Source organism: Aristolochia californica, unplaced genomic scaffold, assembly GCF_029961685.1.
Source record: "Aristolochia californica isolate CCGP_79_NKW_82.1479 unplaced genomic scaffold, dmAriCali1.0.hap1 SCAF_2, whole genome shotgun sequence".
Lineage (NCBI taxonomy): Eukaryota > Viridiplantae > Streptophyta > Magnoliopsida > Piperales > Aristolochiaceae > Aristolochia > Aristolochia californica.
Genome location: NW_027181881.1, coordinates 45884613 through 45912200, shown reverse-complemented (window position 1 = coordinate 45912200; position 27588 = coordinate 45884613). Strand labels below are relative to the sequence as shown.

The following is a 27588-nucleotide window of genomic DNA, read 5'->3' as shown; positions in this document are numbered from 1 at the left end:
TAATTATAAATTAATTATTTAAATATATTTAGAATAAAGGGTTGCTATCTCTTTAATTTGTTTTAACAAAGGGTTTCTCTAAGGAGCCATTTTCATAAAAGTTTATGCTTTTGCTCAACCTTAATGGACCTACCTTATCTGAAATTATACTTAAGTCCCCAATTTCTACTCTTTTCCTTCCTGAATTCTGATTGGCCAGCCAGCTGGTACCCACACGTTCCTCCACCCGTAGCACCCGGGAGTATAAATTCTGCCCCTACTCTCGGGAGTACCTTTACTTTTCAGCTCTGAGTTTCGATAGCAGTCTCTCGATCTCTCGATTCCACCGCTTGCTCATTTTCATTTCCATCGCATGCCCATGCATGCATCCATCTTTTACATGCGATAAATCGACCCGGTCATCCTGGTTCTCCAATCATCGGAGATGATGATCGATCTTCATCCGTAATCGTCGGAAACCCGTCCATCGGTCGCAAGGGCATGGAAGCATTCGGAAAATAATTTCCACGTAATTTCGCCTCGCTAACCATCTTCGAATTTCTCTGTTTTTCTTATTTTCTCCTTCTTTTTTTTTTTTTTTTCTTTTTTCTGTTTTACATGAAGGGGGTTTATCGTTCTACAATCTGCATTTGATTACAGAGTGGAGACGATGAGCTGTTCTCGGTGGAGGTGTGAGTTGGAAGAGGGGATCCTTTGAAGGGGTCTGCCCGCGACAATGGCCTTGGGCAGAAACTAAGGAAAATATCTCCCTCTCCCTCTCTCTCCCTCTCTTCTTCTTTCTCCATTTTGCCTGGTAAGTTTGCTTTTTCGTCCTACCACTTTTGTCGCTCCTCTCGCCACCTTCTGATCCTCAAATTAGGGTTTCTGATCGCCTTTGAACCCTCGTCCATGTAACATCGCGCTCTACCTCTCTCTCTACTGTGCTGAATAACTGCCCCTCTTCGATCTCTGATCTCTGTATTTCATGCTAGTTATGTTGATTCTTTTTGTTAACACTTCGTATGATCAATCCCCACATTAGGGTCCACTTTCCATTTTGAGCTTTCGCTTGGGGTTGAGTTACTGCTAGGGTTTCTAGTTTTGGCTAGTTTCAGCTGGAGAACGAGACTTCGCAGTTTCAACTTTCAAGCTTGTGTTAGTGAAATCTGATGATTCTAGGGCTTAGATGCCATTGCTTATTCTTTTGAAGTCTTCGTCTTCGATTTGATTGTCACTTCCACTTGTGCTGGTTGAGTCTATAGAGGATCCAACCTTTTGTGGTTATGTGCTTCCCCAGGCTTAATTGGATTGTGTCTTCTTTGCTGGCGGATTGATTTTCTTCTCCTATCCCTATTATTTTTAGTTTGCCTCTTTAGGGGTTCCCACTTCAATTGACAGATTGGGGAGAGATTGAAGAATTGGTCCCTCAGGAGTGAGGATTCTGCAAATCGATTCTTTGTATGTTTTCTTTTCTAAGATATAGTAGCGTTTGATGTAGTTGCTGCTAAATTTTGCTATTTGACGCCTCAAATTGCCCTTGATTTCTCCGTTCTGGAACTTTGAGTGGGATTTTGTTTGGTTAATTTTGTCCATTTGTTTGTAGTGATCTGACCCTGGATGCATCATGACATGAAGGCATTGGGTGGGTGTTGCATTTTTTTGGTTAATCATTTCTTTGATGTTCCGGCTACTTTTTTTTTCTCTATTTTTGGTGATAATGTTTGTCTTTCAGCCATTTTTTCTTAATCTCTGAGTTGATTTCTCCTAATAGAACTTAGTTGACTCTGGTTGGGCTCTGAATGGAGTTGATTTCTACTAATAGAACTTAGTAGACTCTTGATTTCTTAATCTCAGACCAATACCTCCACATAAAATTGAGTGAAAGATGTCAACCTATTCTAACATTTCGTTCTCCTTCTTAGTACTTATCTCTTCTAACCTTTAATTTTCATTTATACCAAACTTTTAAGGCTCTGACTGTATATTGGTGATGTGTCAGGTCATTGGACAAATGAGTCGCACAACCAATGAAAGTGAGGATGACATGCTCTCCAAGGATCAATATGATTCACCCTCTGTTGATGAAGGTAGCAGTGGAGGAGGAGGCTTGGGAGGGGGTACTGTTTTGAAGAAGGGACCTTGGACCTCTGCTGAAGATGCAATTTTGGTGGATTATGTGAAAAAGCATGGAGAAGGCAATTGGAATTCTGTCCAAAAGCACTCGGGGTTATTTCGTTGTGGTAAAAGCTGTCGTCTGAGATGGGCGAATCATCTTAGACCCAATTTGAAAAAGGGTGCTTTTACTCCTGACGAGGAACGGCTGATAATTGAACTCCACGCCAAGTTGGGAAACAAATGGGCACGTATGGCTGCACATGTAAGTTTTCTGCATTTCACTATTGAACTACTGCAGTGTTTTTTTCTTGCAATTTGTTATTGGTCTCTGGTAGGCTTATTCTAATTGATGTTGGATGGATTTTGGTTAAACTGAAACTGGATGCTTCCTGATCAAATCTGAAGTGGATCTAGGTAGCTTTGGCTATGGGTACTACAATTTTAATGAATTTGATGGTTCCTTGCACAATTTTTTTTCTACTCAAGAAAAGGGAATCATGGTGGGACAAGAATCCTTAGCAGACGTCTTTCACTCAATTTTATGTGGACGTATTGGTCTGAATATAAGCTCAATGGTGCTAGCTTTGCTGGGGCTAGGATTTTGTTGAATATTGAATGTGAGCTTGTTAGAATGCATGATGTTAATTGCAAAAAACTCTATTTTGAAATTGATGGAGGAATCCGCTAGAAAGAAAAAATGAACCTTTGATCTGTCCTATGAATTTTTTGTTAAAACATATTGCCTTTGTGTTTTTGAAGTAATGAGTTGAAGTGAGCTGAAATTGTGGCAGAGTCTCTGATGCTTTTCAGCTAGCATAAAGTTGCCATCCATGTGCCACCTTTGTATTTCCATGAATGTTGAAGTTATTAACTGTTTAAAGCTGCTCTTGGTGTTTTTTTTTCCTGTAATAAAATTATAATTTTCCAAAAAAAAGAAAAGAAACAAAGTGTTCAAAGCTGCAGCAATGGATAAATGGGAAGGAAAAATATGATAGTGCATGTTGTGATCCTTGTAGCATAATATGATTTTAGATGGAAAGTATCATACAAGATGCATAATAGATATATGATATATTAGAAGGTCTAATAAACATGTGAACTTTATATCCACTCTCTGATTGGCAGCCTAAGTTTCACTCATTTCTATCAATTGTATGTGTCAAATAAGATACTAAATTAATTTTTTCCATAAATGTTTTTCTGCGACTGCATGAGTATTTGCAGTTCTCTAAAATTGTTGTTTGCTTGTTATCTGCTTGAGAAAAGAAGAATCTATCTTTTTTTTTTTAATTACTTCGTCGTGGTGACAAGTCTTTTTATATGTTCCTTCAGCTACCTGGGCGAACTGATAATGAAATAAAGAACTATTGGAACACCCGGATCAAGCGACGGCATCGTGCAGGCTTACCGCTTTACCCTTCTGATGTATGTTTGCAAACACTGATTGAGGGCCAGCAGAACCAAAACCTTGGGGACTTTAGTGGTGGAGACTCCCAATGTCACGACCTTCTCCAATCAAATAATTTTAATATTCCTGATGTCATATTTGACAATTTTAAAACCAACCCTGGCACCTTGCCTTATGCAGCCCCATTTCCTGATATTTCTGTGAGTTGCATGTTGACTCAGGGACTGGGGCCAACTCAAACTTACAGCTTCATGCCTTCTACAGTTCCTCGTGCTAAGCAACTTCGAGAATCAGAAAGCCCTTTTCCTGCCTTCTCTGGGAGTGTTACCAGTGGACTATCACCATTTAACCAGTTCTCGAATGAAGTTAGTGAGAGAATCCATCAGCGGCCCTATGGGCTATGTGGTGGTTTTCCATATGAGCCAGACCCCAGGAGTAAGAGTCCTACATCCTTTGGGGTGGTAACAGTTGGCAGCCATGCCCTTTTAAATGGCAATTTCTCTGCTTCTAAGGCCCCCAATGGGGCTGTGAAGTTGGAGCTCCCTTCACTCCAATATCCAGACAATGATCTAAGTACATGGGCAAATATATGTCCCCCATCGCCCTTAGAGGGTGTTGAGACTTATATTCAGTCTCCTCCACCAACTGCCCTACTACAATCTGATTGTCCTTCACCTCGAAACAGTGGCCTGCTGGATGCCCTGCTTCATGAAGCACATGCACTTAATAGTGCGAAGAATCAATCATCAGAAAAGAGCTCAAATTCTTCTGCTATCAATAGCGCTGAGGTGGTTGACAGTACGGGGCAGAACTTATGTGAAACAGAATGGGAAGTATATGGTGACCCAATATCTCCCTTGGGTCGCTCAGCTGCTTCTGTATTTAGTGAGTGCACTCCTGTTAGTGGCAGCTCATTGGATGAATCTCCACCTGATAGAGCGGCAGTGCCTGGTGAGCTTTCTGTCTGATTCAATTCTCCTCTGTTTATTTTGCTATATATTCAATTTACATATGTTCTAATATGCTCATGGTGCTTTGATAAATTTTATTGTGGGGCTAACTATTATTTGAGAGGATCTTTGGTGACTAGGTTAGTGAGTGTTATGCACTTTACTTCCAGGAGTCGGTAAACATTTAGTACCTTGCTTTGGGAACCTAGACCCACCAGTTGAAAAATGCTCCTTTGTGGAATCAACTTCCCAAACACATTGATTAGCTCATCTCATGTCATTGTGTCATCCAGTATTGAATATCAAAGAGTTAAATCGGATTATTAACCATTCGTCTGACCATGTTGAATATAAACAGATGGCTTATTTGTTATTCCTGAAAGTCAGAATCTTTGTAGTATACGATCTGATGGGGGAAATAAAGTAGGTCAGGTACCATCTGCTAGGGAGGATTTATTTATTGGTAGGTCTAGAATGAGTACATCTGGTCACTTTTGAGACTCAAGGCTTAGGCTTCTGATCTGAATTTCAGCTGGAGAGTACCATTTCATTTGGGTGTGAGGACTGTTTGCTCATTTGAGAAAAGGTTTGGGTCTTGTTTGGCTGCTGGAGAAAGAGAAAATAAGAATTTTTAAAACTTAAACAAGTCTCTTATCTTCTGTCCTCTCTTACTTTTAAGCCTTTACGTTGTTGATTTTCTCTGGGCCATGTGAATTTTATTGTATTTGTTTGTTCCTTTACTAATAGATAAAGTAGGCTTTCCTGACAGATGATTTTTGCAGAGCCTCATGGCAAGGCGGACACAGTTGAATCCATTGTGTCATCTGATTGGGTAGAGAAGGACAACTCGCCCTGTTTGGATTTCTCGAGACCGGATGCTTTACTTAATGCGGATTGGTTTGACCAAAGTGAACGTGCAAAAGATCTGGCTGCTCTTCTGGATGACGACTTTAGCAGTGAGTACAAGCAAATGGCTGGCGAGACAAGCTCATCCCTCAGCCAAGGCTGGGGGCTTGGGTCATGTCAATGGAACAATATGCCTGCGGTGTGCCAAATGTCTGAACATCCTTGATGCCATTGTTCATCACATCTGTTGAAGATTTCTTTACCAGAACCTTTTCTTCCTCTTTGATAAGAAAAAAAGTGAGGATGATGGGATTTATGGTAATATGTATAGTGATGGCGCTTCTGTTTTCAAGCTGTGGAGAGCCATGCTACTTGAGCTCACTGTCGATTGATAGCAAGACAATAAGCTCTGGTTGCTTCCTTGGGATCATTTGTTGTCACTGTAGAATAACTATGCACTCTTTGATGTAGAACATTATTCAATGGGGTTTCAATTCATTGATGACTTCCAACAAACGGTAAACATGCAGTTGGTTTGGTTGAACCCTCGAATAAAGTTGTAGTCGTGTTGTTTTTGTTAGATATATTTGTTTAAACTAGTGGTGTTCGCCTGTTCCGGACTTCCTGGCTGCCCCGCATCAAGTAGGCAGCAGGTTGTGGTTTAACGTGTGTGCTCTGTTCTGGTCTCTCCTCCCACGAAACGAGCAACATTTTGCTGGTGCTTAATTCATGGGAGCTCCTCAAAAAGTCCCAGCGTGCTCTCTCCGGCAACCCAGATGGCTTCCTGTTTAAAGTAAACGACATAGGCCAATTGTTTTTAGCTAATGAACAAAAAGAATGCTTCTAAACCAGGTAATTTAAATTTATTGTTTCCAGTAAACCAAATATAATTATTTGTTTGCAGAGGTTTATGCAAGCAAAGGAATGGCTCCTCTTACCTCTATTTATTTTTATTTTTCTCTTTTCTCCAATTTCAATTTCTTCCTGTGATTATATTCAGTTAATGAAACAATGATACATAATAATACAACTCTCATGTTGATACAAGTTCTTGTCTCCGTACTTCTCGAATATGGTATAATTTCCCACATAATTGTTAATAAAATCCTTATAATCATTCTATTGTATTTCATCTGTTTGATGAACTTATGCAGTGGATACATATATTTGCTTAGAAAAGTATATGCGATGCTATCTCCTCAATTAATTCAATCCTTAATTGCTTATTGGAAATGCATGTGTCCTATTTCTATCTCGATGCTCCCCTTCTTTATACGGGAATCCTGGAGTTTGCTGTCACAGCGTCGCGTGAAAGTTGTCATCTTCAATTGAGCTAGAAATCTCCCTTCCTACGAAATCTTTGACCATACGTCCTTTACCACGTTGAACGAAAATGGCGCCAATTCCATCTCAAACTATCTACAGACCACATATTCCGCTTCGTCTCGTTCCTCTCCCTCACAAGCCTGCTGCTCCTTTCGACCGCTCCAAATCCTCCTCTGCTTATTGGGGACGGAAGAGCGCTTCTAGGGCTCGTCATCTGTGTCGTATCTGCCTACCCACTTCAAATGCACGTCGTGGGTTGAGTTTTTTGGACGTGGGTATCTTAGTTAAGGAATATAGGGAGATGAGTTCGGATTATGTTCAAATTTCAGCAGTTTCAGACGGTGGTTCCGGGGGAGATGGTGGTTCTGGGGGCTCGGAAGGTGGGAATTCTGATGGTAGAGGTGACGAGGAAGGTGGAGGGGACTCTAACTCTTTGGTTTCATGGCAAGTTCTTCTTTTCCATCTTAATTGGCTGCAGTTATTTACAAGTTATTACTTTTTAAATTCACGTTGCCATCACAAGTAGCCCTTTTTTTTTCTACGTTGGATATTTCATTTCCTGCTTGTTCAGAATTTCTTTTTCTTGTTATGACATCTAGATTGTAATACTTCATTTCTTTGTTCAAATTATTATATTGATAAGTAAAGGCAGTGGTTTTGTGCTCAAGGCAAGGACACCTCAAAACCATTATGCGCAGAAGCACGGTTCATATACACGATATCATTCATTTCTCAATGTTATCATTGCTTTCTGTTAATCATCATTAGAGACTTTATCTTAAGAGTTTTGAGGGCTTGAACTGTAAATGTGGCCATGTAGCTATGAGATCTTATGTTTGAGAAAAGGAAAACATGAGAGTTGTTCACTATCTTCTCCAATTGTTGCACTTTTCATTATGAAATTAGTATGGTCTGTAAGTTATATCTATGAAGTTCCTTGGCTGATGCCACTAATGCAGATGGACGGAGGAAGCTCTTAGGAAACATGAATGCAACCTTCAGATTCATCTCTCTTTTCTAACATTTACTTATTCTCTCTCTCTCTCTCTCTCTCTCTCTCTCTCTCTCTCTCTCTCTCAGGTATTTGACTGCTCTTGAGAAGCGTCCGGTGTTGACAAAAGCTTTAACTTCTGCAGTTCTGACCTTAGTAGGGGACTTGGTTTGTCAGGTAGCTTTCATGAGTTCGGAGTTTAAGTTAATGTATGTGAGCACTTGATATTTCAATTTTCAGTTTTTCCAATTTCATTTTTCCATGAATGGTTTTGTATCAACCAAACATCTAATTCCTTCAGCTATTTCTGAACATTTATCTCTTTGGGCATTTTTAACTAATAAATTTCCATATGGATTACTTCTTAATTTTTGGAGATGGATATGAGATGATTTCTGAACTGCTGCGTAGATTCATTGAGATAGTACTGCTGCTTTGGTACCAGTCTTTGGCTGCATTTAAAGGAAGAAGTGCCATGCTAGCGTCTATAGATGTGAACTTCACAGAGGTGTTTACAGTGATTTGATTAACTAGTTAGAGACTCTTGTGGAAATTTTGTTCTAAAAGAGACGGAACTTGATGGTCCAACACTTTTTCAGTTTAGATTCCTTCAGAAAGAATGTGGTAGTATGAGACATTTCATATCAACTTCCGTTATTTGAGAGACTTCTTGGTCCATACTTCAATTGCTATTGACATTAGATCGCTCATAAGGGCAGTGAAGATAACTGGCTAAGCATTAGAAGGGCAAAATAGTTGTGTACATGTGGATGTCTATTTCTCCTTGGGTCATTGTTTAATTCACCTGTTACTTTGTAGCATTCTCTGGTTAGTTCTATGTTCTTTATGTTAATGGATGTTGACTATGTCCACTACTCATCCTCCTACTTTGTCTGCTCAGCTTTTGATTGATCAGGTGAGGCAGCTGGATCTGAAGAGGACATTTGTTTTTACATTTCTGGGATTTGCATTGGTGGGTCCAACATTGCATTTCTGGTAATGACCTGAATCTTGTGGATTTATTGGGCATGTTCTGGTTCCTGGCTGACAAGTAGTGTATTATTCTTTTGAATTACAAAACAGATGATATTCCTAATACTTCTTGGAAGTTGACTGAACTCAAAACTTAGCAGCCTATCTACTTATCTTTCCTTCTTTTTTTTTTTTTTTTTTTGGGAAGTGGGAGCATTTAATTTTCTGTCTTTTCTGCTTTATGGTTATGGGTTTCTAGTCTTTCATTACAACCTCATCTAGGTTCAGTAACTGACATCTCTCTTTGAAACATTATTTTGTGGGTTCAAACCTCATATTTTTGGTAATGACCTGTTATATCTGTGAAGTTGGATCCAAGGCCTATCCCAAATGACTAGTCAAGGGACTTAAGTAGAGGATATATCTGTGAAGTTGGGTCCAAGGTCTATCTTAAATGACTAGGCAATGGACTTAAGTAGATGATATATCTGTGAAGTTGGGTCCAAGGCCTATCCCAAATGACTAGGCAAGTTAAACAATTTTTTTCCTAACTAATAAACTCAAGGTCTTTCTATTCATTTGTCTATGTGAGACTGCTCTTTTAAACTTCGCCTCTCATATGGGGCCCTCTTTGTGGTTCCTATACGTGGACAATTTTTGCGGAGGCCCCATGTACGAACAATTGCGCTAATACCATGTGAAGCTGGGTCCAAGGCATATCCTAAAATGATTTAGCCAAGTTAGGAAACCTCTTTCCTAATTAATCAACCCAAGATCTTTCTACTTTTTTTATCCAAGAGAGACTATTCGCTAACAATATCTAATACTCCATGGAGGTTGACTGAACTGGAAACTTAGCATCCTATCTACTTGTCTTTTCTTTGTTAGGTTTCAATTTTCCCTGCTTTGTGATTTAATACAAGGTTCTAGTTTTTCACTTAGTTTTACAAGCTCACCTTGGCCAAGTAATTGACATCTCTCTCTTGGATTGTAGGTACCTTTCTTTAAGTAAACTGGTAACACTTCCTGGACCTTCTGGTGCATTTTTGCGCCTTTTGCTTGATCAGGTAACTATGATTCTTTTGCTAATGTCAGGCTTTTTTGTGGTATTGGCATGAAAAGTTGAACTTTGATTTTGATTGAAGCTTCTGTTGTTATGCAGTTCCTGTTCTCTCCTACATTCATTGGAGTATTCTTATGTTCGCTCGTGACTTTAGAAGGTAGACCAGCAGAAGTAGTGCCAAAACTTCGACAGGTGAGATTTGCATACTTAATTACTAGGTGGTTTTTCTATTTCCATTTTTTTCAAAAAAAGCATGTTGAGTTAATAAGATTTTACATAATTAGTAATCTGTTTCCAGTTACTATTGTCATTATTTTTTGCTTCTAAATTGTATTGTTGTTTGTCAATTGTAGGAGTGGTTTTCATCAGTTCTGGCAAATTGGCAGCTTTGGATACCATTCCAGTTTCTCAACTTCCAGTTTGTTCCGCAACAATTTCAGGTTCCATATAGCCGTATCTCTCTTCACTATTTGATGTGTAGCTTGCTTTTCTTTGACAAATCACTCAGATTTGCCTAATGACTAGTACTGCAGACTGATAGTTTGGCTTGTGTTTATCATCCTATTGATTTTCTTTTTGGGGGTTATAGATGTTCTATGCATAAACAGATTAACAGTTTAGGAGAGTTTTCTATACCTTTAATGGACTTCTTTTAAACTTCTCTTTTTTGGAAGGGCCCTTTCTATACCCTACTAGTGACAAGTATGTAAGCAACCATGGACCTGTCATTGAGATCATAAGGCTGTCAACTCGTCTCTGCTGGCTCTTGTAGCCTACTTTTGCTGTCCAAGATAGGAGGGCATGCATAAGCGTCATTTTGTTTATTAATAATTGAAAAAAGGTTTACACCTTTTCTCAAAAAAAAAAATTGAAAAAAGGTAAAACTAAAGAAGAGAGAGGAATTGAGAGAGAAGAGAGAGATGAATGAAGAAACAACAGTCAATTGAGCCATACACTAAACTAGTTGGTGCATTTCATCATATGAGTCTGATAAATATTGCTTACCACTTCAGTAGGAATCTCCCTATTCTCATGAGTGGTCGAGTTCGGCCATGCTAGCTTACCAAACTTGTTCAAGCACTTGTCAGAGAAGTGGTTGGATCTACCACAATGATTACATTCTCTCTTAGATTTATCATCATCTTAGCCTCAACCTCTTCCGGGTTCATCTCTACCCTTGCCTCTATTGATACTACCATGACTTATTGAAGATTCTGTATAGCTAGAAGTATTAAGTACAAAAACATCAACCATCTTAACTCCCTGACCACCTATGGGTACAACAGTAGTTTCTACACGCATGATTCTGTTAAATGTAGTTGATAGGGTAGGTATATCATCTGATGCTAGCAATTGTGTCTTCACTTCATCAAATTCTGACCTCAGACTATTAAGAAATTTAGCAACAAACAATTGGCTTTATTGCTTTCTCAATTCCTATTCATCAATAGTAAACAAATGATATACATTTATTTTCTGCCATACCCCTAGAAATTCATTGTAGTACTCTGTAACTGGTGTGTCATCTCTCCTGTGACTGAAAAAATTAGTACATAACTCATATACTCGAGATAAATTACTCTTTTGTGCATACAAGGATTCCAGGGACATCCACATCTCTTTTGTAGTCTCACAATTCATAATTTGAATCCTCAATTTGGAATCAACACTGTTTATCATCCAAGTCATAACTTGATAATCTTATGCCTCCTAGTCATCATTTATAGGCACAAGGGGATGATCTCTGAGACTTTTACTTGGCCTTTAAATACATTTGTATCGATTTAGACTATGTAAGATAGTTTTACCCATTCAATTTCTCAGAAGTTATAACCAGTGAATTTTTTCTATTAGAATTCCCTACCTCTCCTGAGGGGGTGTATATCTCATCGGATTCAGCCATGAGAATCACAAAATAATCACAATTCGGCAATTAAAGACTTCAACTAACAAGCTAGGTGCGCCTGGATAGGTGGGTTCCACTTCACAGATGATTAGGGTTTTATGCAATGTTTGCATAAACCCAAGGTGATCCATGGGTGTATATCTCATCGGATTCAGCCATGAGAATCACAAAATAATTACAATTCGGCAATTAAAGACTTCAACTAACAAGCTAGGTGCGCCTGGATAGGTGGGTTCCACTTCACAGATGATTAGGGTTTTATGCAATGTTTGCATAAACCCAAGGTGATCCATTTTCACCAATAGAGAGTGATTGCACACTCAAGAATCACTCAAAGCTAACAATCCAGGGCTGACATCACCTTTTCAGTGGGTGACACAGTCAGAAAGCTTAGTATTGGGTTGCACACCAAACAAAGAGGGAGATTCACACATGAGTCCATCATTAAACTGCACTAAAAGCAGTATAAACCAACAGCCCTGAGGTTATGCAAAAAAAGAGAAAAAAAAGATGGATTTTTACCAACTTTTTTTTTTGATGAATGGATGTTTTTTTTTTTTTACCAACTAGCAGGGCATGAACTTCAAGAACCCCTTCCTTGTGAAGTCGCAGTCCTTAATAGGGTTAGAACACAAAGAATAAGGGCTTTCCAACCGGGATTCATTGCTCTGATACCATAAAAAAAGTAAAAATAAAGGAGAGAAAATTTGAGAGGGAAGAGAGAACAGAGAGAGATGAATGAAGAGACTTCTGGAAAAGAGTCCCCTTGGGGATCTTGCACGATCTCTTTTCCTTTTATTAAGAAAGATTAGTATAATTTATAAAAATACCTATATTCACTTAATTAGACTTAATCCCTTATATCTCTTAATATACAAACTCAAATAATATGAAAATTAATCTAGAGACACATCTAATCATACTGAATGAGCTAATGTAAACTCTAGATACTACAACATATGTAAAAAGATGAAACTGCCCTCCACTATATTTTCTAACAATAATATTCGTCTTTATTGTCATGATTAGTTGTTACCTAAAATAAACCTGGAAGTTTATCTAGTCATAAAGGTCCCTGGTTTAGTGTTACGTTTTTTGGGTGTTTTCTCTTTGAATTCTCCCTTTCTCCAACCCCAAGCCCCCACCTGAAAAATAATAAGGGGAAGAGGGGCAGCGGAGGCAGGGCAGAAGAATAAAGAAACTTTGATTGACCTGTTTTGTGGTTACACAAATTGGGTAGCAGAAGATCTCCACATACTCAGTTGACTGCCCTAATTAGAGCTTCCTACCATGATTGGGATCTGTCATGAAGTCAGCATGGGTTCATCTGCTGAGGGATAAATGAGAAAATTCTTGGAAATGTAGGTTTTCATGTTCTTCAAGCTGTACTACAAAAAGAAATGGACTATGGGTTACAGGAATAGCCATTGTCATTTCTCCGTGCAGCATGAGCAACAGGAAACATGTGGTTTCTCATCCCAAGCTATTGTTTGTTGGGAAAGATGAGAAGTTCTGAAAGATATGCAAGTGATTATGCTTCTCATCTTGATAAAATTTTGTCTACACTATACACCTTTCTTTTTGGTTTCTCTTCTAAACTACATCAATGAAAATGCTTTGTTTGCCAGGTTCTTGCTGCAAATGTCATCGCACTTGTGTGGAATGTGATTCTGTCTTTCAAAGCTCATAAAGCTATCGTTCCCAAATAGGTGCGCCTCACGAATCTTCTTCCAACTTCCCATTCTTCTATAAGCCACACCCGCTGTAAGAATCTCATCTTTCTGGACAGCTACAGGGATGGGTCAATGCTGGATGATCTGGGTGACCGATACACTTGGAGAGGCCAGGGCGGATTTTCTGGGTACATGATGATGCAGTTTTTTCAAGGTCGGTCTGAAGAAGATAAAGGCTCATTGAGGCTACAGAAATTTGTGGAATAAATGCTATGATGAAGCGAGTGTAGAGTCGGATTGTCCACTAAAACCAACTACATTCCCCAGCTCCTGTCATCCTTTCATGCAGACAGTAACAGTAACGTTAAAGAAAACGTCAAAAAATGCGTCTCTGAAAGTGACGCAATCCGCTGCCTACCTTCTTACCGGTCTGCTCCATTAGAGGACACATTAGCTTATATTTAATCAGGTTCCCGTTTCGTAGGTGAAAAGTGGGTGCGAGGTCCACTCTCTCGCTTTTTCCTCACAGGCGACTTCCTTTTTAATTTTTGTTAATAGTGAGGTTAATTACATCATGCCCTCGTACTCATGGATTATAATTATTTCTCCAAAATTGCTTCCGTGCTCTTATTATCATTGCCCGAACACATAAAATTATCTTCACAAAATGAAGCCCTTATAAAATGAACAGTTTCTTGTGCAGGGAACACACAATCAGTAGACATGAGAGATGAGGTATCCGAGCGTGTGCATAAATTATTAACAAAGAAAAAGAAAAAAAAGCAGGGGCTCACGGATATAAACGGTGGAAAGACAGGTACTGAAAAGCTACGTGGGATTCTAGAGAGGGGAAGGAGGTGAGGTCATGTTCACGTAAGAGAGACGTCATTGACACCTGGATGTACGGCGTGAGGCCGTAATTAAGGGAACACCCAGCACGTCAGCATTGAAACTGCCAGGGTGACTTTTTTTATTTAATTTTTTGGGAAGGGAGGCGGTTGAGGGTTCCGGGAGTTGTCAAAAGACTGAAGGAGGAAAAGTCTACTGTTGACGGGCATCTGTAATAATGTGGGAAGGACAGATCATTCGTCAGACCCGAAGCTGATAAGGGTCCATAAAGGACAGTACATGCCAAAGTAGAGCCAACCATATTTGAATCTTGACCCACCTCTGCTACTCATCTCCTCCCTCTTCTTTATCTCTTCTGCCATGAGCATGTAGAGGCTGTTGTTCAAGAACGCCCACCAGCATGTAGAGTTATCTTAGACCATGCACTAACCGAGTTCGATACGATACGTCTCAGCGTGTTAATTATTTGAGAATGAACGTTTAAGTCTCTACTCTTCATAATCATGCCGACATTTTCTAAATGGAACCATGAGTTTAAAATAATAGGACGAGCATGTTACACTAATTTAATAATTTTTGAAGTTTTTGAAGTCGTCTTCGTCTAGAAGGTATGACCTGATCACCTCACTTACTCCCACCAAATAGGTCCACTTAATTGTTTGTAACCCTTGCAATGCTAATGCCAAAGATTGCTTCTCTATTCTGACTTTGTCTCTGTCTTTTTGCACGCAGAGTAGCAGACCTTAGGTCCTGTATGATTTGATTATTTTAAACAGAGAATGTAAGCCACTTCAGTAAATTACTCAGCCACGCCTGTTGTGCAGTAGCAGTTGTAGAGTGTCAACGGCTTACAAGTTTTATTAACAGCTCGAAATGGAATCCAAGATGGGAGTTAGGTTTGGCTGACCAGTGCTCTGTCCTCTGATACCCTCCCTGCTTCAAAATTTGAATACTAGCGCGGAATAATTGTTCATTTCAATCTTAAACAAGGCTATAAACATGAGTGAGATCGAGCACGGGGTAGATAATTAAGCTTATCTATTGATAATACTACAGCACAGAGGGTTGGGATCATATGTACTGGGTGAGATTTGAGAGTTAACTGAGTAGACTCTGGCTCCCACTGATATTACACATCCTACCAGGGAACAGAAAAAAGAAGAAAAAAAAAAAAGCACAGAGAAGGAGGAAAAACGGAAGGAAAAAAGCAGAAAAAGCCAAAAACCCTCCCTCAGTAGCTCAAAAGGAAGAAAGGGGAAAACTTTTCTTTTACCGCCAAGACTCGAGGGTCGGGAAGCTCTGAAACGTATCAAAATCAAAACCTGAAGTAGCATCATTCACGCTTCCGAAAGAGACCTGCGGGATGGCGGTGGAAGAACCCATCACCTGCTGCTGATGGTGATCCAGCAAAAAAGCCGATGTGTCCAGCGTCGGCAAGCAACCCTGCAGCCGGTTCAACGCCCGCTGCGGTTCCGGTTTAAGCACTGCCGAAACCGGCATTTGGCCGTTCCCTAGCCGCACTCCGGTCACCTGCTGCACCATCTGCCGGAAGTTCGCCGGGTCGGCGGTGATAAACGTGGTAGGCGACCGCTTCGTGGCGCGAGACTTCCGCTTCGAGATCTTGCCGGATGCCGGAATAGCGAGGCCGCGCGGGTGCTTCGAGGATGAACTTTCGGGGTCGGACGAAGAGGAGAGCGGTGGGCCCGGTTCGGATTTAACGGTTTGGACGTAAGGAGATGAAGTGGAGACGACGAGGTCGGGCTTGTGGGAGGAGAGCGACTTCTGAAGCGCTTTAGTGAGAGCGTCTGTGTCGCGTGCGAACGCCTCGGAGATCCACGTATCAGCTAGTGACGTGCGGAACGCCCACGGCTCCAGAGTTGCGGCCAGGTTATCGGAAGACGCCATTGCCGGGATAAGGTATAATCAGCCAAGAAGAGCTTTTACAAGATGGAGAGGATCTTCTCGGATAAAGATAAAAATAGTCTGCCACACAACAGCGTTTAGCTCATTTCACTCTTCCTCGGGAAGTCTCAACGGACAGGACAACAATGAAATGCATAGAAGTAGACTAAAGTTTGAAGATATGCAGAAGGATTCACGCGGTAAAGATATCAAACTGCTTAACCGTCGCTTACACTTTCCAAAGACTATGAAAACCAACCAGATTTAAGACTAAACGAGTTCTGAACCTTTAATCGAACAGATTCGCATCAAGGAAGTAAAGGAAACTTCAATTACAACTATCAGAAACTTCCCACTCCAGACGAACGAAAACCGAAACCACTAAAAACACAAGAACTCCACTCCAGAAAGCTGGAACAAAAACAGAACAAAGCCCGCACAAAACCGGAATAACGAGCTTCTACCGCGCCAGAACCTCTTCAAAATTGCTGATGCTCATGGCTGTACAGAAATCTGAAATAAAGAACACGGCAGGAGAGGAGAAGCCGAGGATGTAGTGAAGATGAAGGACAAGTTGGAGATAAGCAAGAGAAGCTTACGAGACATTAAATAAGGCGGTGGAAGAAACCGCGTTTCTCGATACACGTGTCAACTTTCCGTACTGATTAACCACGGTAGGGCATTATAGGGTTAAGCGATTAGATCTTCGGTAACTGCGGTGGGGTTAAGTTTCTGTGGGCAGACGTTGACGGTCAAGCCGCGTCGTCGCTGAGGACGGACACGTTACCGCTTTATTTCACAGACGGTTCACTCCTCCCCAGGGTGAGCCCAGCCTCGTCACACCGGCTGCGTCTCATGTTACCGCCTCTCACAGTAGCTGACCTCTGGGAGGCGTGGCTGGGACCCTTTGAGCGTCAAGTGGGGTCAATTTAGTCAGTAAAACGAGCGGATTCGGGGGATTAGTTAAAGCGCCCACGGCGCAAGCAATGGCGTCATGTCATTACGTGGCATTATGTAAGCTTAAAATGTGGCCAGGTAAAGCGGCTTACAGATAAGATGAGGGTGATAGCTGATTTAGACGCCGAAAGCTCTTTCGCTGATTCCAGACAGCTTTTTCCCAAAACGGAGACACAAAGTTAATAAATAAGAAACCTCCATTAGTTGCTTTAATTTTGGATCCACTCGGCTCGGCTTATGGCTTATGGCTTCCGGCTTTCACGCTCAGCTCGGGACGACTGAGTGGTAAACGATCCGGATGAGTTGTAGGAGGTCCCGGGGCCCATGGGCGAATCAGAATATTCTTCTACGCAGAGCCATGCGAACCATGTGAAACGCGGGTCACGAGTCGGTCTCTACGTCACATGGGGGATGGGTTGCTTAAAGCGGAGACCCGAGGACCCCCAAGTCTACGTGCATCTGGAAAAAAGATAGAAAAGAAGTAATGCAGATATCGAGTATTTATTGAATAATTAATTGAAACCACTAATCTCGAACGGATCTTTGTGGGGTCCGCCTTTCCTTAAAAAGTAAATAAAAGAGGCCGGAAACTCTTATCGCCCGGAAGAATGCCACGACCATGGCGGAGCTGGAGCACAGGAGGACTGTTAGTTGATTTTTTTTTTTTTCCAAGATGATGGCGTGAATTAAATTAAGATTGGAAGAGTGCTTAGCGAGTCAAATAAGTCAAGCTGTCCGTCTTATCGTCTCTCTTACGGTGAGAAGCTTCCGAAACGTCCCCTCCGTCGCGGGCCCACCCGAGATTGAAGATCCGATCCATAATTAACTACGAATTCAAATTTTGAAACCCAACGAGTGAGTGATGGGGCCCAGTGGGCCTTCCAATTTCAACTTTCAAATGTGAATAGGGAGATGGATAAAAGGAAGCGGGGCCTATGCTAGTACATCGCAGTTCACAAACCGTCCATTTTTTTAACGTTTTTTTTTTTGCAGTTGTAGGTGACCAATAAAAAGGACAGAAGGGCAGAATGAGTGGGGCCAGATGAAAAGATATGGGAAAGGACCCACTTCGTTGGACACTAATGTTGCAGGGTAGCCCTAACAAGCGACGCGTCAGTAGTCGAGTCCCAGTCCTGCGATGGGTGAAAGTGACAGGGTCGGTTACTCATGGGTTACGTTGCATTTATTGGCGTGTCTGTGTGTTTTTTTCTGTTAACTGGTGATTGGAAACGAATCGCGGATGAGTGACACGAAGGGATGCGTAACGGATTTGAGTTGAGGGGAGACCGAACAAGTGGCGGGAATGTCGTTCGAAGAAGCAACAATGAAGGCGAGACTGGAGCATGCTGTCGTAGGAGTGACGCTGGAAATAGCTTCTACGGCTGAGTCGTCGTCTTCGGATTTTGTACAGGTTTGATTGTAGACCTGGTAAAGAAAGTACGATACTCTACGCTTTCATTTCGCAAAAAAAACTATCGATGATATATCATGCGGAGTGACATAAATTTTTATATTGAGTCTGCCTTTGATCAAATTGACTTTTCCTACGAGGTCAGAATGAAACAATGCAGCTAGATTTAGAACAAAAAGATGAAGGATGGATTTGGTATTTCTTTTGAAACAGATCGGCTGCGGCGTGGGGGGAGGATAGTGTTTCCTATTTACAATTGCAAGCCGATTAGTGAGAACAGATCGAGAGAGAGAGAGAGTATAGACAATCAATGAACTGATTTCATCAGTTTTGATTATGGAATGAGCGTACTTTTTTTATTCGGTCATATGGACGCTTTGGCTTCTTGATCTTGGTTTCGTTTTTCTGGAGCGTCTGCTGCTTGAACCTGAACTCTTAAAACTTGTGAATGCACTTGTAACCCTGCTGCCCTGCTCTGATTCTTCTCCTTAATGTTTTACCCTTTCCTTCAAAACTGATTCTACCTTCTCTCGTGCTTCATTATTATCCCCTTTGCCACTCTTCAAATCTGAGTGTGGAGGCGAGAAATCTTCAATGTCGATGAAATTTTCTCCATTCTTCACACATTTCAACATGTACACCACCTGAATAGTATATAAATTAAAAACAATCAGATGGGATAATCCACTATTTCTCAAAATTCAGTAAGTCACCAGGACTTTCTACATATTTACTAACTGTAACATTTCTGGGTTGGGCATATTTCGATACGCCTGATAAATATCAGATTTTGAAGTCCCCAATACTTATGAGTAGTCCATGCCCATCACTGGTTAATTTATGAACCATGAAATTTATTGTCTGATCTAAGACAAAAAAAAAATCTTATGTGAGAAAAAGAAACTTGTATGCTCTTTGTTTTTCTAACTCAGCATGATGCAACACTGTTTTGTTTGTTAGGAGACCTTTTGAAACTAATAAGCATAGGACTCTGCTCCGAGATACAAACACAACTATAGACTGGACTTTTTTTGCCACCGACATTTCAAATTTTTTTATTAATGTTATCAGGTTTAGAAACGTTATAATCTAATCTTGTCTTTTTAAATTTCTACCAGTGTTGTTACCCTGTAGGTTGTTACTACCCCCTTTACTCTCAAGCTGCTTTAATAGTGACTGCATTTTACCTTGTCTATGTTGAGCCTCTTCTCAGGGTCCTCACTCAGACACATTTCAATCATCCAAAAGAGCTCATGGAGGTGGACATCACATGAGTCTAGAATCATGGGATCGATCAATTCTGGGTACTTCCTTTCCTTCAACAGCGGCCTTGCCTGCACATGAATTGAATTGTCAACTTCGAGAATTTGATCGCTTTGCTTTTCCTACACAATGAGACATCTTTTCCGAAGTCATTTTCTTGGACAAATTTTTGATTCCTGCAAAAAACAGAGAGGCTACAGAGTCAAGAATCATTACCCATCCTACTAGACTTTTTTCCCCAATTCCCTTGTCCATTGTGCTCCGCCCAGTTAATAGCTCTAGAAGAACAACGCCAAAGCAATATACATCCGTCTTTTTTGAAACTTTCCTAGTTTCGGTATATTCATGTGCCAAATACCCAGTCGTCCCAACAACTCTTGTGTCTGAGGAATGATCTGGACCTTCACACTGACTTCTTGCAAGTCCAAAATCTCCAAGCTGAAATGTTTGAACATTCTCATGATAAGTGGTAAAATCATTGTTATATATGTGTTCTATTTGGGAAATATTAACTTCGAAATTGTTCTAGAACCCTTTATCAGCTGTTAATGCCATCCTAACTGGTAAAGAAATGAAAAGATATGTGGAAAAAAAGCATAGTTTTAGGTAGATACCATTGGTTCATAGTGATGCGTTACAAGTATGTTGTTTGGCCGCATGTCTCGGTGGATAATGTTGTTAGAGTGAAGATATTGCAAGCCTTCAGCTGCTCCCAATGCTATTTTGAGCCTCGCCGGCCAACTCAGTACCGCAGTGCTGTTTGCTGCATTATTTCATTGAATTGGTTTTAAGACTTATACACACGACGCTTAGAAAGAGAGAAGGATCAACTAATATTGCAGAGCTGGAAGTTTCATACTCGATAGATGTTGGTCCAGTGAGCCATTGCAAACGAACTCATAAACTAGAAGCCTATGATTTCTTTCTGAACAAGCGCCTAGCAACATGACCACATTCTTGTGTCTAGCCTTGCTCAAAACATCTAGTTCCTTTTTAAACTCTCGCTCTCCTAGCAAACTTGCATGTTTATATTGCTTTACTGCTATCTTTTGCCCATCCATTAGCTCACCTTTATAAACAAACCCAAATCCATCCTCTGATATTAAGTTGTTGTTTGAAAAATTTTCTGTGGCAACTCTTAGCTCATCATAAGTGAAATCCCTCTTCCATCCAAGCTTTGGCCTTGCATTCCCACATTGGCAAACAAAGCTGTCAAGCCTTTGATTTTGTTGACACTCTGAAAGCCTAATTTCAACGCCATCATCAATGGCTCCTTTTTCTTTCTGGATTGTGTTTGGATTTGTTTCAACATTTTCCATGTGTTCCATTTCGTGACTTCCATTTGCTGATCCTCGGTCTTTTCTATTTGCTTCGTGTAAGGGGCTAATTGGAGAATGCCTCAACTGATGAGACATTGAAAGTAAGATCCCAAGGTTAATTTTGTTTGGGCTGGTATGTAGTGAGGAAAGGTTCTCTCTTGATGAAGAATTTGGAAAAGACTTGAGGCTTTCCTTGTCACCATAAGTTCTTGCTCTTCTATCACGTATCTGATTCTTGTTGGGGCTCTTGGAATCTGGGGGAAAGTAAGAAAACAAAAAAACAAAAACACCGTGAGAGTTGTTAGAGCCGGAGATGGCAAAGTAGCTCATATTTTTGTGTAAATATAATATGATATTACATTTTGTCTAAATTTTGGTACTGGAAGGAAACTAACTCTATTTGTGTAGACAACATAAAAAATCATTTGGACTTGGTAAATGGCTGCACTACTAACTTTCTGAGCACTCAAGTCTACTCTGTTGATAGCATTTCAGCTGAAGAGATATTTTTTAGAATTTATCATAATTTTGGGAGTTGCAATTTACTAGCACAAACCCATAGTTTTGTAAAGAGCCGGATTGAAGACTCACGGTTTGCAGATAAATCCAAGCTGGAAAGATCTTCATCTGGTTTTCCTGGTAGCATCTCAGCATAAGTTACAAGGCTGTTTTTGCTTCCTTCTCTAGCAATATTATTTGATCCTCGCATCTTTGGGCCCCTCAATTGTTCAATACTGTTGTTGCTCTTCTTCCTTGAGATCCCACATGACAGCTTCCCCAGGAAGTACTTCTTATCCTTCTTCATCTGTCTGTAATTGATTCGATTTAATTTTAGTTGTCAATACAAAATTCAGTTTCTGAAATCAAATCAAATCCAATGACAAACGAGCACTTTTTCCACAATGTATTTGCAACATATTCCCGGCACTAGCTGGTCATCAGTGTCTTTTCTTCCAAATGTGAAACTGTGTGAAGCATAAAAAGAAATTCTTGAAAGATCAGGCAAACTCAGCCATTCACTAACCTGTTAAGAATTGTCCATGTTGCTCCCAAGCTCTTTACGGCTTTCATATCTGGTATCCAAGACTAGAAATGGCGAACAGGGTGGTGGCAGGATCCGGGAAAGCATCTCTGGTGCATTCTCGAACGCATATTCTTGATATTCAGGAGTTGCTCCCCCTAGATTTGTTATCTGTGATTGTGAAGTTCGAATTTAACTAATTTTATCCATATGGTAATCTCCACATTCTCACATCTCTTCGTTTTGTCCTGTCCCTGAACCATCCAGGACAATGAAGCGGACGTCCTATGAAAAGTAATCGAGAAATCTCCTCGAGCTGGTAGGAAGCAACAGAGCTTGTTTTACTTACGGAAACAACAGAGCATACATCGTTAGAACATAGAAATAAGCTTACTCGCAGGGAAATTTCAGGCATAAATTTCTTATTATATCCAGGTTCGGAATCTACGGTGCCAAACCTTATGTCTTCTGGATGTCAACTTTGTGTCGGAGTCTCCCAGGGTACATCATTTTCTTCTGAATCCAGATAAATCCGTCATTGTGATTCTCTGCTGTCACTCTCAATGGCAACAAATTGTCTTATACTCGAGCCAAACGGTATATTGTGGAGCTGACTTTTTCTGCCACATTGTACACTGTTCTGATACTTCCGAGGTTCAGTAGGAAGAAGATGGATCTTTAAGCAATCTTCACTTCTGGTACTCTCATAAATTTTTGGTGAGCCTTGAGAACTGACGGGATAATAACCAAAAGCCGTTTATTTATTCTTGCATTCATGTCATATGTGATTTAAGGCGATGGATTGCAGGGCGGCCGAAGAGCCAAGAAGAATTCAAGGCATGCACGAGCTTATACACTACATAACACTTTCATACATATACATTAGTTAAAAATTTCTCACTGAACCAACAAGAACATTACCTCCCCATTCCTCCCTGACTAATCCGATGCCTTTAAATGATAAAACCCTAAAAGTAATGCAAATACAATAGAAGGCATAAGTTGCCTAACTCTCATCTTCATTATCATCTTCTTCATCTTCTTCGTCTTCTTCGTCATCATCAGAGTCATCATTTGAGTTTCTCTGCAAAGACAGAAATGAGAGACTGATTAACGTATAAGCAATCTCACATGGTACAACCTTTTATTACAGGTCTCAATAAAACCAAGGCATCCATCGACCAGCAAATCAGAACAGGTGACTCAGCTGATTAATCCATGTGAATTGGTTCACCATTTGAATCAGCAAAACCCAGCCTATTCAACCATACCCCTCCCTTTTCATTCTATCATGTGAGGAAATTATCCCCACGCATTAAAGTGGCCTAACTGATCTGCTCAGTTCAACCAGTTGAATCAGTTTAACTGGCATGATAAATCGGTTTTGACCTAATCCAATAACAAGAGACAAGGTTCCGTTGAATCCAGTTCAAGCAGCCAATTAGGTCCAGGTTTTACTTCACTGGTCATTACAAAAGAGTGTGCCAATAAGAAACAAATGAGCTACTTGACAAAAAATGTGCAACTCGAAAATGCACCACAACAAGAACACAGTGCACAGTTAGCTGAAAATGCATTGCTTCGGAAAAAAAAAAAAACTGTATCGCTAAGCAAAAATGTGCAAGCATGTGTTATATGGGATGACGGCTGTAGTTGTATAGAAAATTAGTTTCTATATTTTCTTATAGGGACATATGGTTCAATACTTGATATAACACCAAGAACATGCTGAACCATCGCCAACATGAGAAATGTCCACAATGGTGGCCTATCACAAACAGACAAAGGCAACCTTTTGCCTGCCATGTCCATTGGCAGATCTACCTTTCTTCTGTTTTCAGGCTGCTAATTGGATTATCTAAACTCGAAAGTAGATTACAGAAGAACAAGCATATTGCATGACCGCATTGACGACCCAACTATGTGCTAGGACTAACAAATCAGGCAGGGATCTTCTATACGATAACATTTAAACTAAGCAGAAAAATGTGCCTGGATTCGTCGTAGATACTTTAGTTGTCTGAAAAAAATGGGAGTCTCTTAAATCCAAATGCGCCGAAAACTAGTTAATATAATTGAAAATAGAACCTTGGAGGAGTATATCTAAGTATACTCACATCATCATCCTCTTCGTCAGCCTCATTTGCATCCCCTTCCTGCATCAATGGTCCAATTTAAGAGATCGACATAGCCCACATTAGAGAGAGAGAGAGAGAGAGAGAGAGAGAGAGAGACTGTATGACATACATTGTTGAAGTAGCTCAAAGGATTTATCCAGAGGTCATCCTTAATTATGTCAGCCACCTGTTTACAAAGATAAAACAAATATTGTCTATTTGAAATTTTAAAAGTAAATAGCCCAGAATGTAAAAGAATCAAAATAAAAAATGCAGAGGAGAAAATGGTTCGATCAATTAGATGCTCCTTTTTAGCGATACCATCAAATATAAAATTGCACTAAAAGGAAAGCTTCAACAAAGATCTTTTGTCTACATATGAAGTTACCAGCAACCATGCCAGAAAAAAAGACAGAAAATAAACTTGCCTCATCATCAAGAACTTCAGCTCCACAACCAACCCGATCTTCACTCAACCAAGTAAAAAAACTGTAGAGTACCAAGATGTAATCAATTATATCAAGTTCTTAATGGAGTTTGCCTCAAGAATGACTTCCAGGAGTAACTCAAACAAACCTTTCTTGTTTTGCAGACCGCTTCTTCCCTTTACCTTCTTGAATGGGGCCATTGAAAATATTCTGCCAGAATGATAACAAAAATTAACTGTAGTTTCCTAACACATATTCCATAACTAATTAAAGGATACATAAAGGATTTTGAGAGGAGACAACATGGTCAACTGAAACAAATTCATGGTGATCATAAGGGAAGCAAATCCAGATGGATATACTTCAGTATGTCACCTAAGATGTCGATTTGGCCGCTTGGGGATGGGAAGGGGGGAGGTTGCAGAGAGAGAGAGAGAGAGATCTAACCATTCCTTTTTTCCATGAGATCTTTGTGGCAGTAATGCCAGCGTTCCCTCCATCATCATAGTAAAATGTCTTGGTAAGCTTGTCATTCTCAAAGTAGGGATTTGCTTGGAAATCCTACATGTGTGACAATAACTAATGTGATGAACAACACATATTTCTTATCAGTGCATGCACTATATGATAAAAGTAAAGTGAAAAGATATACTTACAAAGGTAATAGAATACCCAGATTTTTCTTTTTTGAAATCTTCAACATTTAAGCACAGTAGATACTTAAATATCTGCAAGAAAGAAAGAAGAATAACATTCAGACATGACCCAAAAATTGTAATAATAATGAAAGCATGCAGTTGCAGTAAAACTGAACCTTGTGATCATCTTCAGTCAAAAGACACGACAATGCGGGGTGGCTTAAAAACTGCATAGACCAGTATAAGAGCAAACAAGTAAAAAATACCAGAGCCATATCACTAGATGACAATGATCACCATTAAAAAAAGAAAATAAAATGAATAAAGGGTTAAATCGTTTCAGTTAAACTATTAATGCAAGTAAATTATAATGCTTACAGCAGTGAGCCAAAATTCTGGAATGGCCCGAATGACTTCATTTCTCTTATCATAAATAGGCTTCCTAACAACATTGTATTTCTCTTCTACCTCCAGCACTTTGTCACTCTCTTCATCATTAATCTGGCAGTACCATATTAGAAAAGAAAAGCTTCAGCAAAAAAGGATGAGTAGACAAGCCTTTCGACATTTGTTTTCTTGTGTGCTTAATCTCAACATTCGGATTAGGTGATCTAGAGCTATTCGCACAGATGAATTAAATTAAAAAGATTAAGCAAGGCAGACACAATAAATCATTTCCACTTAGGTCTTTCCTTTGAAGCAATAATGAAGGATTTATACCTCACCAATGCGCTCCATTCATAGTTTATAAAGAGAATCATGGATACCAAACATCAGGATCGGCTAACTAAAATTGCAGAATTAATTAAAAAAGGATTAATAGTTTCACTGAAACAATTCATAAAACTCATAGGACAGCAGCACAAAGCAATAAGAATAACAAACAAACGAGAAAAAAAATATAAAATTACTCCTGTATAAAACACACTTCCTGATTTTTGCATGAAACTCGGTCAAATACTCTCTTCAGTCTTTACATCCTTTTATTAGAACCAGAAGCCTAATGCAAGAAACTTGATAGATTAGAGGAGGGTAGGAAAACAAAACTAACGAAAACGCGAAATGCAAAATAACAGATTTTACTAGTATGAGACAATGAACAACCAAAACAAACAGCTTACAATGTTCGAGCCTCCGCGTTGGTTTTCGGCAATGAAAACGAAAATTCAAAAACAAACTAAGCGCGAAGTAAGAACTAAACAGCTCCAGCAACCCATCCACAAAGAATCTACTCATTATGCAGAATAAGAAACTCCAGAACAGACTACGAAAACACATGTAATACGTGAAGTTGACAAAGCAGGTCGGACCCTTTCAAGCTCATCCTGGACTTCTTGAAGCTTCTCTATCGAGAGAACGAGCTCCCCGTCGATATGCTCCAGGACCTCTGCTTCTTCAGGTTGCAGGGTCTTTGCTTTCTTGCTTCTCTCGGCAACCATTGCTAGTCCAATGAGACAAGAACGATAACGCAGACTGCGGCAGGGCCAGCCCTGGTGTACAAGCTGGTACTTAAACCCTAAACCCAATAACTCCTTTATCGACTAGCAATGGTGGCTGTCAACATTCTGTTTTAGGGTCTAAATACTTGTTTGACTATCACAAACATAAAATCATCACATGTAAGAATGTGCAAATTACCCTTTCTTATTAGATCAATATTACTAATCCTATATTAGTTTGATTAGAAAATTAATAATATTATGATTAGTAATTAATAATTTTTTAAAGTTATTATTATCAATTATTACATTTAAAATGTATTTTATATTAATATTATAGACTTTATTATCTATTAAATTCCCTTTTATTATTAGGAATGTTAGTTTTTAGTTATTTATTCCAAAAATGAGAACTTATTATTATTTGTTAAACATTAATAATTGATATTAGTTTGTTAGTTATTTATTAAAATTAATTATATGTAATAACATATTATTATTAATTCTAAAACATTAATATTTATACTTATTAGTTGGTATCATTGATTATTATTTCTAAAATTATTGATTAATATTTTATATTATATGTTATTATATGAGTCAATATCTATAAATGGAACATACCACTACATGAATTAATTACATTTATTATACGATGTTAATTAATTGGAAAATACATAAATAATTTATTCAAAATTGAGGACTAAAATAATCAGAGATATTATTTTCTATTATTTCCCTTTTTTTAATAAGTAAGGATTCCAATAGTTAATTATTGATACATATTATTATTTTTTAAATTAATATTTTTTAAAATTAAAGATTATTAATTATTGCTACTCATTAATTTATACATTACTTATTATTATCAATTATCATTGCTATGAATTATTAATTAATTTGTTATAATGCAATTTATTAATTAATAAATATAGGAATTAGATGTAATCGATTGACATATAAAATAAAATTACATTATATAAATCTATAATATGTTAATCTTTTATTAATGAAT

The 27588-nt window shown here is 39.3% G+C and overlaps 5 protein-coding genes across 7 annotated transcripts; 2 read left to right on the top strand and 3 right to left on the bottom strand.

Moving 5' to 3' along the window:
- Nucleotides 1–301: 301 nt before the first annotated feature.
- On the top strand, nt 302–5855 carry LOC137955946 (transcription factor GAMYB-like). Of its 2 annotated transcripts, none has more exons than XM_068803181.1 (4): nt 302–508; nt 1979–2356; nt 3427–4453; nt 5235–5855. In XM_068803181.1, exons 2-4 carry the CDS (start codon nt 1991–1993, stop codon nt 5522–5524), a joined length of 1683 nt encoding a protein of 560 aa, XP_068659282.1. In that variant the 5' UTR covers nt 302–508; nt 1979–1990; the 3' UTR covers nt 5525–5855. The 2 variants fall into 2 exon arrangements, with proteins under 2 accessions (XP_068659282.1, XP_068659283.1); XM_068803182.1 differs by lacking the exon at nt 302–508 and adding an exon at nt 1477–1621.
- Nucleotides 5856–6569: 714 nt separating this feature from the next.
- LOC137956604 (protein sym-1) lies at nt 6570–13842 on the top strand. 2 transcript variants are annotated; one of them, XM_068804158.1, is made up of 8 exons: nt 6570–7068; nt 7705–7792; nt 8517–8611; nt 9582–9654; nt 9750–9842; nt 10004–10090; nt 13185–13265; nt 13352–13842. In XM_068804158.1, exons 1-7 carry the CDS (start codon nt 6692–6694, stop codon nt 13263–13265), a joined length of 894 nt encoding a protein of 297 aa, XP_068660259.1. In that variant the 5' UTR covers nt 6570–6691; the 3' UTR covers nt 13352–13842. The 2 variants fall into 2 exon arrangements, with proteins under 2 accessions (XP_068660259.1, XP_068660258.1); XM_068804157.1 differs by having other exon boundaries at nt 13346–13842.
- Nucleotides 13843–15078: 1236 nt separating this feature from the next.
- LOC137956366 (calmodulin-binding protein 25) lies at nt 15079–16543 on the bottom strand. Its single transcript, XM_068803837.1, has one exon. The coding sequence runs from the start codon at nt 15981–15983 to the stop codon at nt 15348–15350; it is 636 nt and encodes a 211-aa protein (XP_068659938.1). The 5' UTR covers nt 15984–16543; the 3' UTR covers nt 15079–15347.
- Nucleotides 16544–18149: 1606 nt separating this feature from the next.
- On the bottom strand, nt 18150–22001 carry LOC137955172 (probable serine/threonine-protein kinase PBL5). The gene is made up of 8 exons (XM_068802042.1): nt 21955–22001; nt 21522–21739; nt 20471–21184; nt 20226–20374; nt 19828–20049; nt 19536–19682; nt 18849–18992; nt 18150–18362 (listed from the first exon to the last, which is right to left on the bottom strand). The coding sequence occupies exons 1-8, from the start codon at nt 21999–22001 to the stop codon at nt 18150–18152; spliced, it is 1854 nt and encodes a 617-aa protein (XP_068658143.1).
- Nucleotides 22002–22692: 691 nt separating this feature from the next.
- On the bottom strand, nt 22693–26668 carry LOC137956214 (NAP1-related protein 2-like). Its single transcript, XM_068803596.1, has 10 exons — nt 26445–26668; nt 25513–25635; nt 25311–25361; nt 25153–25224; nt 24944–25057; nt 24645–24706; nt 24497–24557; nt 24199–24255; nt 24069–24107; nt 22693–23035 (listed from the first exon to the last, which is right to left on the bottom strand). Exons 1-10 carry the CDS (start codon nt 26571–26573, stop codon nt 22958–22960), a joined length of 786 nt encoding a protein of 261 aa, XP_068659697.1. The 5' UTR covers nt 26574–26668; the 3' UTR covers nt 22693–22957.
- Nucleotides 26669–27588: the final 920 nt, after the last annotated feature.

Bases quoted from the DNA above. Each gene is read 5' to 3' on its own strand.
- LOC137955946 (XM_068803181.1), top strand. From the start codon at position 1,991: ATGAGTCGCACAACCAATGAAAGTGAGGATGACATGCTCTCCAAGGAT. The intron at 2,357-3,426 runs GTAAGTTTTCTG...ATGTTCCTTCAG, and splicing joins GGGCACGTATGGCTGCACAT to CTACCTGGGCGAACTGATAA. The intron at 4,454-5,234 runs GTGAGCTTTCTG...TGATTTTTGCAG, and splicing joins TGATAGAGCGGCAGTGCCTG to AGCCTCATGGCAAGGCGGAC.
- LOC137956604 (XM_068804158.1), top strand. From the start codon at position 6,692: ATGGCGCCAATTCCATCTCAAACTATCTACAGACCACATATTCCGCTT. The intron at 7,793-8,516 runs GTAGCTTTCATG...TTGTCTGCTCAG, and splicing joins TAGGGGACTTGGTTTGTCAG to CTTTTGATTGATCAGGTGAG. The intron at 10,091-13,184 runs GTTCCATATAGC...TTTGTTTGCCAG, and splicing joins TTGTTCCGCAACAATTTCAG to GTTCTTGCTGCAAATGTCAT.
- LOC137956214 (XM_068803596.1), bottom strand. From the start codon at position 26,573: ATGGTTGCCGAGAGAAGCAAGAAAGCAAAGACCCTGCAACCTGAAGAA. The intron at 25,058-25,152 runs GTAAGTATATCT...TCACACATGTAG, and splicing joins CTGGGTATTCTATTACCTTT to GATTTCCAAGCAAATCCCTA. The intron at 24,707-24,943 runs GTTAGATCTCTC...TCATTCTGGCAG, and splicing joins TCTCATGGAAAAAAGGAATG to AATATTTTCAATGGCCCCAT.
- LOC137956366 (XM_068803837.1), bottom strand. From the start codon at position 15,983: ATGGCGTCTTCCGATAACCTGGCCGCAACTCTGGAGCCGTGGGCGTTC.
- LOC137955172 (XM_068802042.1), bottom strand. From the start codon at position 22,001: ATGAAAGCCGTAAAGAGCTTGGGAGCAACATGGACAATTCTTAACAG. The intron at 20,050-20,225 runs GTATCTACCTAA...CAAACATTTCAG, and splicing joins CGCATCACTATGAACCAATG to CTTGGAGATTTTGGACTTGC. The intron at 18,993-19,535 runs GTAAAATGCAGT...TATACTATTCAG, and splicing joins AGAGGCTCAACATAGACAAG to GTGGTGTACATGTTGAAATG.